At 37.5% G+C, this 12,494-nt stretch overlaps 1 protein-coding gene across 1 annotated transcript in view; it reads right to left on the reverse strand.

Moving 5' to 3' along the window:
• Positions 1-12,494, reverse strand: part of DNAH7 (dynein axonemal heavy chain 7) — a 344,809-nt gene that overhangs the window by 162,880 nt on the left and 169,435 nt on the right. Inside the window, exon 25 of the mRNA XM_017538741.2 lies at positions 1,860-2,028. Coding sequence (XP_017394230.1) covers positions 1,860-2,028 — 169 coding nt within the window. The remainder of the gene's footprint in view (positions 1-1,859; positions 2,029-12,494) is intronic.

Consider the following 12,494-nt stretch of genomic DNA (forward strand, 5'->3'; position numbering starts at 1 on the left):
TGGGATTACAGGCGTGAGCCACCACGCCCGGCCCTAGTTTTATTTTTTATTTATATATTTTTATTTGTACAAATTTATGGAGTATGTGTGCAGTTTTGTTAATGCATTGATTGCATAGTGACTAAGTGACTAAGTCACTATGCAATTTGGTATCCATCACCTGAATAACATACATTGGTATCACACCATTTTGGTATCCATACCACTTTGTGGTATCCATCAGCTGAATAACATACATTGCACCCATTAAGTAATCTCTCATCATACCCTTCTCCCACCTTCTCACCCTTCTGTTTCTATCATTCCACTCTCTACAGCCATGTGTACAGATTTCTTAGCACACACTTATGAGTGAGAACATGTGGTATTTGACTTTCTGTGCCTGACTTGTTTCATTTAAGATAATGACTTCCAGTTCTACTCATGTTGCTGCAAAAGACATGATTTCATTCCTTATTATGGCTGAATAGTATTTCATTGTATAGATATAACCCATTTTCTTTATCCATTTCTCCACTGATGGACTCTTAGGTTGATTCCATATCTTTGCTATTGGGAATAGTGCTCATTTCAACAAGGTTGAAAATCATTACAGAGAATGAGTTAAAATGTTAACTGGTCATTTAAATTTTTTCTTGATATTTCATTAATTATAATTTTGAGTTTTTAAAAGTTCTACTTTTAGTTTTTTCAGCATCACAAATGTAGAGTAATTAAACTCCAGATCGGTCATATTCCAGCCAGGAACAGTTTACTGCATGGGTTAGGGTTGGTATATTTTATTTTGTTAGTTTATTTTTTTTTTTTAATGTTAACTTTTTCTGGAGAAAATTTGGGAAAGTATATATTCTAGAATCTTTAAAATATGCTTTGCATATACATGGACACAAAGAAAAGAACAGAAGACACTGGGACATTCTGAGGGTGGAAGGTGGGAGGAGATTGAGGATCAAAAAACTACCTATTGGCTATTACGATGATTCTCTGGATAACAACATTATCTGTACACCAGACAAACTCCCACAACACACAATCTACCCATGTAACAAACCTGCACCTGTATCCCTGGAACCTAAAATAAAAATTGAAAATAAAAATACATAAAATGTGCTTTGCAAATTACAGAAAAACATAAACAATTTCAAATGGATCATTTTTGTTCAGTTGTGTCACCTAACAATTTAAGGAATAATAGGCTATAGCAACAAGCTGCTAAAATGATCAGATGTTTATAGGATTATTATAGGCAAGGATTTGGTATCTTTAATTTCGCCTTTTGAAGCTCATGGGCCTAAAAAGTAGGAATCTAACTTAGAATTAAAAAAAAAATACACAGATTTGATCTTGACAAATTATATGACTGTATTAAATTATCACATGTAACCTGAAAATACGTACATCTATAATATATAAATAAAAATAAAAAAATAAATAATAAAACTAAGATTTCAAGTTCACTAAAAGTGATTAAAACATGTCTATAAAAATAAATTACTGAATCAAAATAACTTCTCAATAACAAGATCTACAGGTTAAGGATGTCTTTAGAATCCCACAACCTTTACATGATGCAATAGTTCTCAAATTCTTATCTGCTCCAATGTATTTAAGGGACACCACTTACTCCAACCAGTAATAATGACTTGTTACAGTAGGGACTGAAGAGGAAAGTAGAGATTCTCCACAAATAGGGTTTTGCTATAACCTTATTTCCTGTAAGAATTACTGAGATAGTGCTTCAAGCTTTACCTTTACTTAAGCTACAGTAAATCTTTTACTTGCATTCAATTACATTTAATCATAAATAACCATCTCTGATCAGTTATCCTGTTGTAAAGAAATGAGGAGTCAATTCAAACCTTAAAGAATTTTCCCAAAGCCAAATAATCCAGCCCATCAGAGCAGTTGAAAACAACACATTGCTTGGCTACAGCTTTTGCTAAATCCTTGGTAGTTTCAGTCTTCCCAGTACCAGCTGGACCCTCAGGTGCTCCTCCAAGGTGCAAATGAAGGGCTCCAAATAAGGTTCTGAAACATATGAAACAGACATTCTTCGTAAAATAACGTGATTTTTTTTACCATGCATATGCCAAGAAGAAAAAAAGGTTAAATTGAGAACCAAACCTCCCACTTCCCTTTGATAATTTCTTCCTTCCCAGTAACCTCTGAAAATCTCTGATAGTTCATTACTTCATCTGTTATCTTTTATTTCTGAATAGCTGTATATATGCCACATTGAGAACAAATTCACTTTTGAAATTTAATGTTTATTTCTGGCCAATATGAAGAATTCAGCTGACCTTGAATACCCCAATTCCCCAACTGTAGGCATATGGAAATGTTACAGAAAACAAATAATAATTTAAAATACATGGGCATTTTTGAAAGAAGGAAAGGAAAATTACCAATGAAGAGGTAATGCAAAGCTGGAAAAGTAATTAGACACTAAAACATTGTTTCGGGATTGGTATATAAATAAATGAGTGTATTTATGCTCAGAAACAGAAACTAAATCCTCAGAAGTGAGCAACATGGGGAGCTGTAATGGATCCACCTATATAAATCTAGAAGTCTTGAAAGGCTGCCTTATCTCTAAACGGAAAAAAAATCACTCCAGCAACCTACTGGAGAGACACAAAGAAGAGTCAATTATGGAAGAGACAAGGAAGCCTAACCTTCGTGCAGGGCCTAATGAAAAGCCGGTCGGTATCATTGCTACAGGGAAAAAGAGGCCCAAATTTCTACTAGTCATGGGCACATTAATCCAAACTGATATATTAACATTTTGTTCTGAACCAGAGAAAACTCTAGAGTCCTCCTCAGAGATAAACATGAAACTGCTCCTTCTGGACACCTCCACAGGTGACAACATGCAAGACTGCATGGGGAAACAGCCACTACCAAAATGAGCTCATGCTTCAAATAGGAGAGAGAGACCAGTTAGGAGTCAGACTTGCTGTGTGGCCAACGCAAATGGACAAAGGCTGGGAGTGTTATTACATAAATGGTGTCCTACCCTCTGTGGTATCCTGGTGGTCTTTTAAACAAGACTTTAAATATAAACTAATAGATGCCAGAAAATTGTGAGAGGGAAAAAGAGAAGCCAATTTTATAAATGAGACCATTTGAAGCTCTAGCCATAAAAAACATAATGTAAAAACTCAGTGAACAAGTTAAATAGCAGAATAAACATGAGGAACAGAAAATTATGTACCAAAAAGTACTCAGAGAGACACAGAGATTGAATGTAAGAAAAGTTAAGAGACATAGAAGGAAAGGAAGAAAAGTGGTAAGAAGCAAAATTTAAACAGCAAAGGCTGATAATTTTTCAGAATCCAAGAAAAACATGAATGGAAAAAGGCCCAAACGGGATAAATAAAAACTAATCTACATCTACAGCGAGCATCAACAATAAAGAGAAATCTTAAAAACTAAAATAAATTACCTACAAAAGTAGAAGAATAATCGGGACTTATCAGCAGAAACAATGGATGTCAGAAGACTAATGAATTTTAAGGGCTGAGGGAAAATTACGATACATCTACACTTCTATACCTAGCTAATCTGTCATTTCATAATTGAGCAAACACACACAAGGAAGCATTTTTAGACAAAGACTGATAGAGCTCACTACTTGCAGAGCCTCCCTGGAACAATAACTAAAAAACATTGCCTAGTAAGGGGAAGAAAATTAAACCAAAAGTAAGGCAAAGCAGGAAGCACTGGTAAGTAAAGAAAATGATACAATTTTTGCTAAACCTGTATATTAATAGTAAACAATATGTAAATAGGGTTCTTTCTTAAAATTTTGACTAAAGACCCAAGCTGAGAACAACAGTAAATACCAGCTCATCTTATCTTATAGATGGTGAAGTTGGTTTGGAACATTGGCTATCATCAGGGCATATAAAAATTAGCTAAAAAGACCCTAAGTGAGTAATCAGGAGTGAGGCTTTCTCTGGAAATAATCATTGGTGTGCGGTGTTTTTCACCTTTCTCTGTATGGTGGAAGAAAGAGCAGCACTTTTCCTTCTCCCAAGCTAACTAAGGGGCCTTTAGGAGTACTCAGAAAGCTTGACATACCATCTGCCCCTTGGATTTTCCAGAGCACTGAAACTGAGTTCTGACTCACAACCTAAAACATTTCAAGCTGAAAAGATACCTGGAGCTTCTCCTGATGGCAGAATGGGAGAAATGAAAAAGAGAGGTATGTTCCCACTGCTGGAAAAGCCAATATGTGCCTATCATCTGGTCAGGTCCATATCACACCGAACGGACCCCTAGCAGGAGGCCCAGCTGAAACAGAAAACTCCAAAAAGAGGCTCTGTGTGTGGTAAGCCTCAGAAGCTGAAGCAAAAGCCAGCTGCAGCCAGCCTGAGAAGGCATTTTCCACAGGTAGGAATCCAGTCACTGGAGGGTCTTTAAGGAGCCCACATAAACATCCCTTGAAAGATCTGCACATTTGGGCTTCTGCCATCATTAAACAGCCAAGAGATAGTCAACACACAAGACACTTGTCACATATAAACCTACTTCTCTTTGTTTTCTCTCCTTCAACCTCCAGTATTGGGGGAAGCAAAAGATAAACTACCGAGGGATGAAAGCAAGGATAGCGATAAAAATAGCTAAAAACGGACCACATCCATTTTCCAAATTCAGGCTCTCAGCCTGAGTCAGGCTTGAGCTGAAGGAGAAGGAAGTTTTAAATTGGATGAGAGCTATTAGTATTGATATTAGACATAAGTAGACTTTTATTATTTTTTAAAATGACACTTATAATTAATATTTTAGAGTGACCAGAAAAGCTAGGGAATCTATCCTAGATTTCATTCAGGAATGAGAGCTATTTATTTATAGAGCAACTTTTAAAAAAACAGTATTAAGAAAGAATAAAATTGTTCTCTGCTTGCATCCTAAAACTGGTTTATTCAATAAACTAGTTAAAATGACTAATTTTGTGAAAAGAAAATTTAAAACAAAGTTTAATATTTGACAATAATCTGGAATATGAAATAGGAACCTGGAATTAAAGTAGTTAAAGCCTTTTTATTATTCAGAAACAGAATAGAGGTATTAACTTTAGGTTTTATTAAGTCAAATAGGCATTGTTTAAATGTAAGATAACCTTCAAAAGAATAGAAACAGTATCCTATATCATAGCCCATACCATATCCCATGTTATATCCATATCAAATGAGGTAAATGAATAAAGAAAATTGAATCACTTAATACAGGATAGGACAGGAGAAAAACAAAGCAAAACAAACTAAAATGTTTTAAACTTGGAGAATATAAAGCACAAAATAAGACGATTTAAATAAGTCCAAATAGTTTGTGAATTATATTAAATGTAAATGTGTTAAAATCACTAGTAAAAGAATACAGAGCCCCTCTTCATTTTCATTTGGCTAAATCTCCTTATTCTTCAATATTAGATCTACTAACATAAGATCTCCATCCAGGGTTTTTTTTTTTTTTTTTTTTTGAGACGGAGTCTCACTCTGTCACCCAGGCTGGAGTATGGTGGTATGATCTCAGCTCACTGCAATTTCCACATCCCAGGTTCAAGTGATTCTCCTGCCTCAGCCTCCCAAGTAGCTGGGATTATAGGCACCCACCACCAAGCTTGGCTAATTTTTGTATTTTTAGTAGAGATGGGGTTTCACCATGTTGGCCAAGCTGGTCTCCATCTCCTGACCTTGGACTCCTAAAGTGCTGAGATTACAGGCGTGAGCCACCGCACCTGGCCCAGATCTTTTATTAACAATTTACTTCTCAGAGCATTCCCCCGTGAACTTCCATTCCCCTCTGGATTACTTATATCTGTAGCACCTAATGTTTACCTCTAATATTTCACTCATAACACTGTATTGTAATTGTTTTTTAAACTGCCTTTCCCATCTGATTGAAAAACATTTAAATACAGAAACTTTATATCTTTTCTCTATCAAGAGCACTACTAGAGTATGTGGTATATACTAGCTAATCAATAAAGCTTCTTGGATTGTTAAATGAAATTTAAAAATTATTTTTCTCTCAGTTACATGGAGGATATTCACATGTAATGTTGACTGTAAAGGGACTCCTATATTGTAAATCCATAAAGACTTCAACTGGGTACGGGATGCAGCTGTAAGCAATTGCACTGGTGTTAGATCCTGTGTAGGTTCTTCTGCCCCTATGCCATACAATTGGCATATCAAAGAAGATTCCAGTAAAACTGCATTGTTCTTGGCCTTAATTCTGAACCACTGGCCCTGATTCATTTGCTACTCCATAAATAGTCCTACCAGGCCAATGAGGAAGACCCAAACATTCAGCACTATCCTCTCTCTGAAAAACATCATTTTAAATAAAACATGTGAACGGGCTTACTGTTTGCAAAAAAAAAAAAAAATTACAATTCTTTTTTTGTTTTGTTTTGACGGAGTCTTTCTCTGTCACCCAGGCTGGAGTGCAGTAGCGCAATCTTGGCTCACTGCAACCTCTGCCTCCCAGGCTCAAGTGATTCTCCTGCCTCAACATCTGGAGTAGCTGAGATTACAGGTGCATACCACCACACCCCACTAATTTTTGTGTTTTTAGTAGAGACAAGGTTTCACTATGTTGGCCAGGCTGCTCTCAAACTCCTAACCTCAGGTGATCTGCTTGCCTTGGTCTCCCAAAGTGCTAGGATTACAGGCTTAAGCCATCGCGTTCGGCCAAAACATTTACAATTCTAATCATTCTCTAGGAAACAATATAATTTAAAACTGCCTTTCAGTTTATGGATATTCAATACATTTTATTAAATGCCTGCTATATGCCAGGAAACGAGTTGGTGCTGGGGGAGAGGGAAAAATAGGGCATAATTTTTGCCCAAGAAAAGACTACAATAAAGAATATCAGATATATCAAATATATTTTCAATCCTTTATGAGTGTTATGATAGAAGAAGATACATGGTATGATGAGAATCACTGAGGAGAGATTCTTAATGTAGGGAATGTCAGAGAAAGTCTACCTGTAAAAGGTGATGTTCCAAAGGATTAAGTTGGAGTAAGTTATATTTATTGAGGAACAAAAGAAAGGGAGAGAACTTGCCAGGAAAATGAGAGACTGTGTGGACAGGCAGTGAGTGAAGAAGTAGATGGTACATTTAAGAAAGAGTTTGATGTCACTGAAATATTGAGTTCAATAGACAGATTATACTGCATCTCATATGCTAAATTAGAACTTAAAAAATTGGGAAGATACTTAAATAGCTAATAGGATGGTGCTACTAGAGCCAACAAGAAGAAAACAGTGTTGAATAGAACCTTCCTCTCTTGGCTATATCAGCCATATGAAGGAAGCTTATACCAAAACTTCTAACTTCTCACTCCATCCATATTGTACTTAGGAGGTAAAATCCTGACATAAATGGAACCCTGTTTAAGTAGTGATAGGAGTCACTGTGTGGCTCTTATTCCCCATCTCCAACTGGGTGAATTGGACCCACTGTTCTTTCTCTTAGATTCAGTTCTTCAGCCATATGGAAAGCATGCTTAGCTTTAAGAAGCAGGAAATGGTTATCTTAAACTAGGCTACCATCTTCAATCCAGATTATACATGAGAGCTCTGAATTGAGGGTCAGATCATTGCTCAGCCACTTATAAACTAAGACTTTATTTTTCATTACTTTAGCTCTTTAGGTGCTCTGAAAGGAAGAAAAATGTAGATTCCAAATCCCTAACACACATTTAAGAAACATTTCTAAAATAAAATCAGATCTTTGACAAAGGAGCAGAGCAATTTTATGGAGAACAGACAGTCTTCAACAATTAGTGCTGAAACCACTGGAAAAAGTGAATCGAGATACAAAATTAATTCAAAGTGGATCACAGACTTAAATGTAAAACTTAAAACTATATACAACTTCTAGAAGACATCATCAAAGAAAATTCAGGTGATGTTACCATATAACTTTTTAGATATAATGCAAAAAGCATAATTCATGAAAGAAAACTTGAAAAATTGGACTTCATAAAGATAAAAATTCTCTGTGAAAGACACTATTTCTTTTCTTTCTTTCTGTTTTTTGAGCAAAGCAGAGCAGAACAGAAGAGGAATTCCCCCATTCCCCACCACCAGAAATGCCAGGCAACCATCAAGTGATGGTCAGGCAGTTGTTAACCTTCTCTCTAAAATAATAATTAGTCACAGCCAACTCCAGGGAAAAGCAGTCTCACAATAAACAGAAACACCTGGCTGGGCACAGTGGGTCACACCTGTAATTCCAGCACTTTGGGAAGCCAAGGCAGGTGGATCATTTGAGGCCAGGAGTTTGAGAACAGCCTGAACAAAATGGTAAAACCCCATCTCTACTAAAAATACAAAAATTAGCTAAGCATGGTGGTGCATTCCTGTAATCCCGGCTACTTGGGAGGCTGAGGTAGGAGAATCGCTTGAACCCTGGAGACAGAATTTGCAGTGAATCGAGATTGAGCCACTGCACCCCAGTCTGGGTGACAGAGTGAGACACCTCAAAAAAAAAAGAAAAAGAAAAAGAAAGAAAGAAAACATCTGAAGCTGGTGATCAGCAGCTTCCCAATAAGATCTCAGGAGCTGGGTGAGTGGGCTCACAAATGCACACTTATAGAGGCAAAATGGCAGAGTTTGACCAGTATATGTTCTCCTCAAGTAAGCACAGGTAAAACTCCAGTAAGCACACGGCACATGCTCCCCTCTCAAGTGCTTGCAGGCCACTGCGCAAGTGAACAGTCTACCTCAAGGGAAGAATCAAAGGAGAAAGAACACAAGACCACAGAAGCATGTCAATTCAAAAGGTCAAACTGAGCACTTGTCTTTCAAGTTGCCCACTTGGCCCTCTTCCAAGTGTACTTTCCTTTTGTTTCTGCTCTAGAGCTTTTCAATAAACTTTTACTCCTGTCCCAAAACTTGCCTCAGTCTCTCCTTTTGCCTTATGTCCTTCATTCGAATTCTTTCTTTGAGGAGGCAAGAATTGAGGTTGCTTCAGACCTTCACGGATTCACCATGACATGATGGCTTTATCATGGCTTACTACAGCCTCAACTCCTGGGCTCAAGTGATCCTCCTGCCTCAGCCTTCAATGTAGCTAGGACTAAAGGTGTGCACCACCATACTATGCCATTAAAAGAAAAAAAAATTGTAGAGATGGGGCTTTGCTATGCTGCCCAGGCTGGTCTTGAATTCTTGATGTCAAGTGATCCTCTTCCCTTGGCCTCCCTAAGTGCTGGGATTACAGGTGTGAGCCACTACCCTCAGTCAAAAGATGCTAGACAATAAAAACACAAGCTACATGATAAAAGGAAATATTTCCAGAAACAAATATCAGATAAAAGACTTGTATTCAAAATATACAAAGAACACTTAAAGCTCAACAAAAGAACCAAATTACAAAGTGGGCAAAATATCTGAACCAACACCTCACCAAAGGAGATATCCATATAAAAATACACATATGAAAAGATGCTCAACATCATATATCATTAGGGAATAGCAAAATAAAGCACAATGAGATGCCACTACACATCCATTATAATGGCTAAAATCAAAAGTATTGACAACACCAAATGCTGGCAAAACGTGGAACAACAGAAACTCTCATTCACTGCTGGTGGCAATGCAAATGAACTTCCAAAGTGCAGCCACTTTGGGAGACAATCTGGCAGTTTCTCACAAAGCTAAACATAGGCTTAGTGCATGATCCAGCAATCATGCTCCTACTTATTTACTCAAATGATTTGAAAACTTACGTTCACCCAAAAACCTACACAAGAATATTTGCAGCTGCTTTATTTATAATCACTGAAACTTGGAAGCAACCAAGATGTCTTTCAACAGGTAAATGGCTACTGTTATGTGCATACAATAGAGTATTACTAATCAATAAAAATATATGTGTTATCAAGCTTCAAAAAGACATGGAGGAAACTTAAATGCATATTGCTAAGTGAAAAGAGACAGTATGTCTATATAACATATATATATTATATATGTTATATAGACATACTATATAACACTGTATATATATGACAAAAAAAAGCTCAGTGGTTGCCATGGGTAGTGGGAAAGGGAAGAAGGAGCTTACATGTGGAGCATGGGGGCATTTTTAGGGCAGTAAAATTATTCTTCAGTAGTAGATATATGATATTATGCATTTGTCAAAACCCACGGAACTCTACAACATAGTGCACCCTGATATAAATTGTATAAATTGTGGACTTTAGTTAACAGGCATGTATCAATATTGGTTTATCGATTATAACAAATGTACCACATTAATGAAAGATGTTAATGGGAGAAACTGGGTATGAGAGAGAGGTTAAGAATTCTCTGTACTTTCTGCATAATTTTTCAGTAAATCTAAAATTACTCTTTAAAAAGTCTTTTTTCTTTTTTAAACAGAGTCTCACTCTGTTGCCTAGGCTGGAGTGCAATGGTACCACCTTGGCTCACTGCAGAGTCCACCTCCTGGGTTCAAGTGATTCTCCTACCTCAGCCTCCTGAGTAGCTGGACTACAGGTGCATGCCACCACACCCAGCTAATTTTTGTATTTTCAGTAGAGATGGGTTTTCACCATGTTGACTAGGCTGGTCTCAAATTCCTGGGCTCAAGTGGTCCACCCACCTCATCCTCCCAAGGTGCTTGGATTACAGGCATGGGCCACCACACCAGGCCAAACAATGCAATTACAAAATGGGCAAAAGGAAGGGAAGAGACTTTTTAAAGGAAGATAATTAAATAAATACATTTAATTCAATTAAATGAGTAGGGTTTACTGTGTGCCTACATATGAAGACGTGAGAAAGAGTTGAGGACAAAGCAAGGTATTTACAGAGATGACTGGGTTGATAGCCACTGCCATTTCCTAAGATGGGACTAGGGAAGGCTGAGTGAATTTAGGAGCTTAAATGGTACATTTGCTTTTAGAAGAAATGTAAATCTAAGTAACTGTGAGGTATCAAATGGTGATATCCAGTAGGCTCGTGTATAGCAAAAGCTTATAGAAGAGACCTTGGCCAGAGGTACAGATATGGAGTCTTCAAGATGCAAGTCATTAAAACACGGGACTGGATGAGAACATTCAGGAAATCGCAAAGCATGAGACAAATAACCACATGAAAACAGAACTCTAGAAAATTCAGTGTTTCTAGCCCATTCTCATGGATGAATATTGTGAAAATGACCATACTGCCAAAAGCAATCACAGATTCAATGCAATTCCCACATCAAAATACTATGGTCACACTTCACAGAACTAGAAAAAACAATCCTAAAATTCATATGGAACCAAAAGAGTCTGCCTAGCCAAAACAAACAAACAAACAAAACACAACAACAACAAAAAAAAACTAAGCAAAAAGAACAAAATCTGGAGGCATCACAATACCTAACTTCAAACTACACTATAAGGCCATAGTTACTAAAACAGCATGATACTAATATAAAAATAGGCACATAGACCAATGGAACAGAGCAGAGAACCCATAAATAAAGCCAAATACTTACAGCTAAATGATCTTCAACAAAGCCAACAAAATGGTAAAGTGGGGAAAGGACACCCTATTCAACAAATGGCGCCAGGATAATTGGTAAGCTACATGTAGAAGAATGAAACAGGATCCTCTGCTCTCATCTTATACAAAAATCAACTCAAGATGGATGAAAGACTTAAATCTAAGACCTGAAACCATAAAAATTCTATAAGGAAACATTGGAAAAACCATTCTAGACATTGGCTTAGACCAGGAACCCAAAAGCAAATGCAACAAAAACAAAGATAAACAGATGGGACTTAATTAAACTAAAAAGCACCTTCACAGCAAAAGAAATAATCAGCGGAGTAAACAGACAACCCAGAGTGGGAGAAAATATTTGCAAACTATGCATCTGACAAAGGACTAATATCCAGAATCTATGAGGAACACAAATCTTCAAGAAAAAAATATAATCCCACAAAAAAGTGGGTTAAGGACATGAACAGACAATTCTCAAAAGATGTACAAATGGAGATCAATACCAGATGGCCGTTTAGGAACAGCTCAGGATTGCAGCTCCCAGTGAAAGCACAGAGGGTGAGTGGACGCCGCATTTTTACTGCCCACAGACTAGGAAATTCCCAGGCGGAGAAGCTCCACGGATCACCAGCATGGCTGTTTCGGCCAGCGCTGCTGTGCCGGCCGGCGCCACTGCTTTGCCCCGCGTGGCTGCTTTATCGGTGCCCCGGAGCAGCGGTTCTCTGTACAAAATATACTGGTCCGGGTGCCCTTTTGGCTGGTGATTGGAGCCACGGGAAGTCGCCCATTCATCTGATTAAAAAGGAGACTGAGCAGGGAAGCAGGACGGTAGATTCCAGGGCAGAAAAAGTGCCACGAATCTCAGTGCCACTGTTTAAGCCAGCACAGTGTGCTGTCACACAGAAAAAAAACACAAGCCATGGCACCTCTTCAACAGGCGACTGTAACACCAACTTAAAAAAAAAAAAAAA

This window comes from Cebus imitator, unplaced genomic scaffold, assembly GCF_001604975.1.
Source record: "Cebus imitator isolate Cc_AM_T3 unplaced genomic scaffold, Cebus_imitator-1.0 Scaffold113, whole genome shotgun sequence".
NCBI classification, from domain to species: domain Eukaryota; kingdom Metazoa; phylum Chordata; class Mammalia; order Primates; family Cebidae; genus Cebus; species Cebus imitator.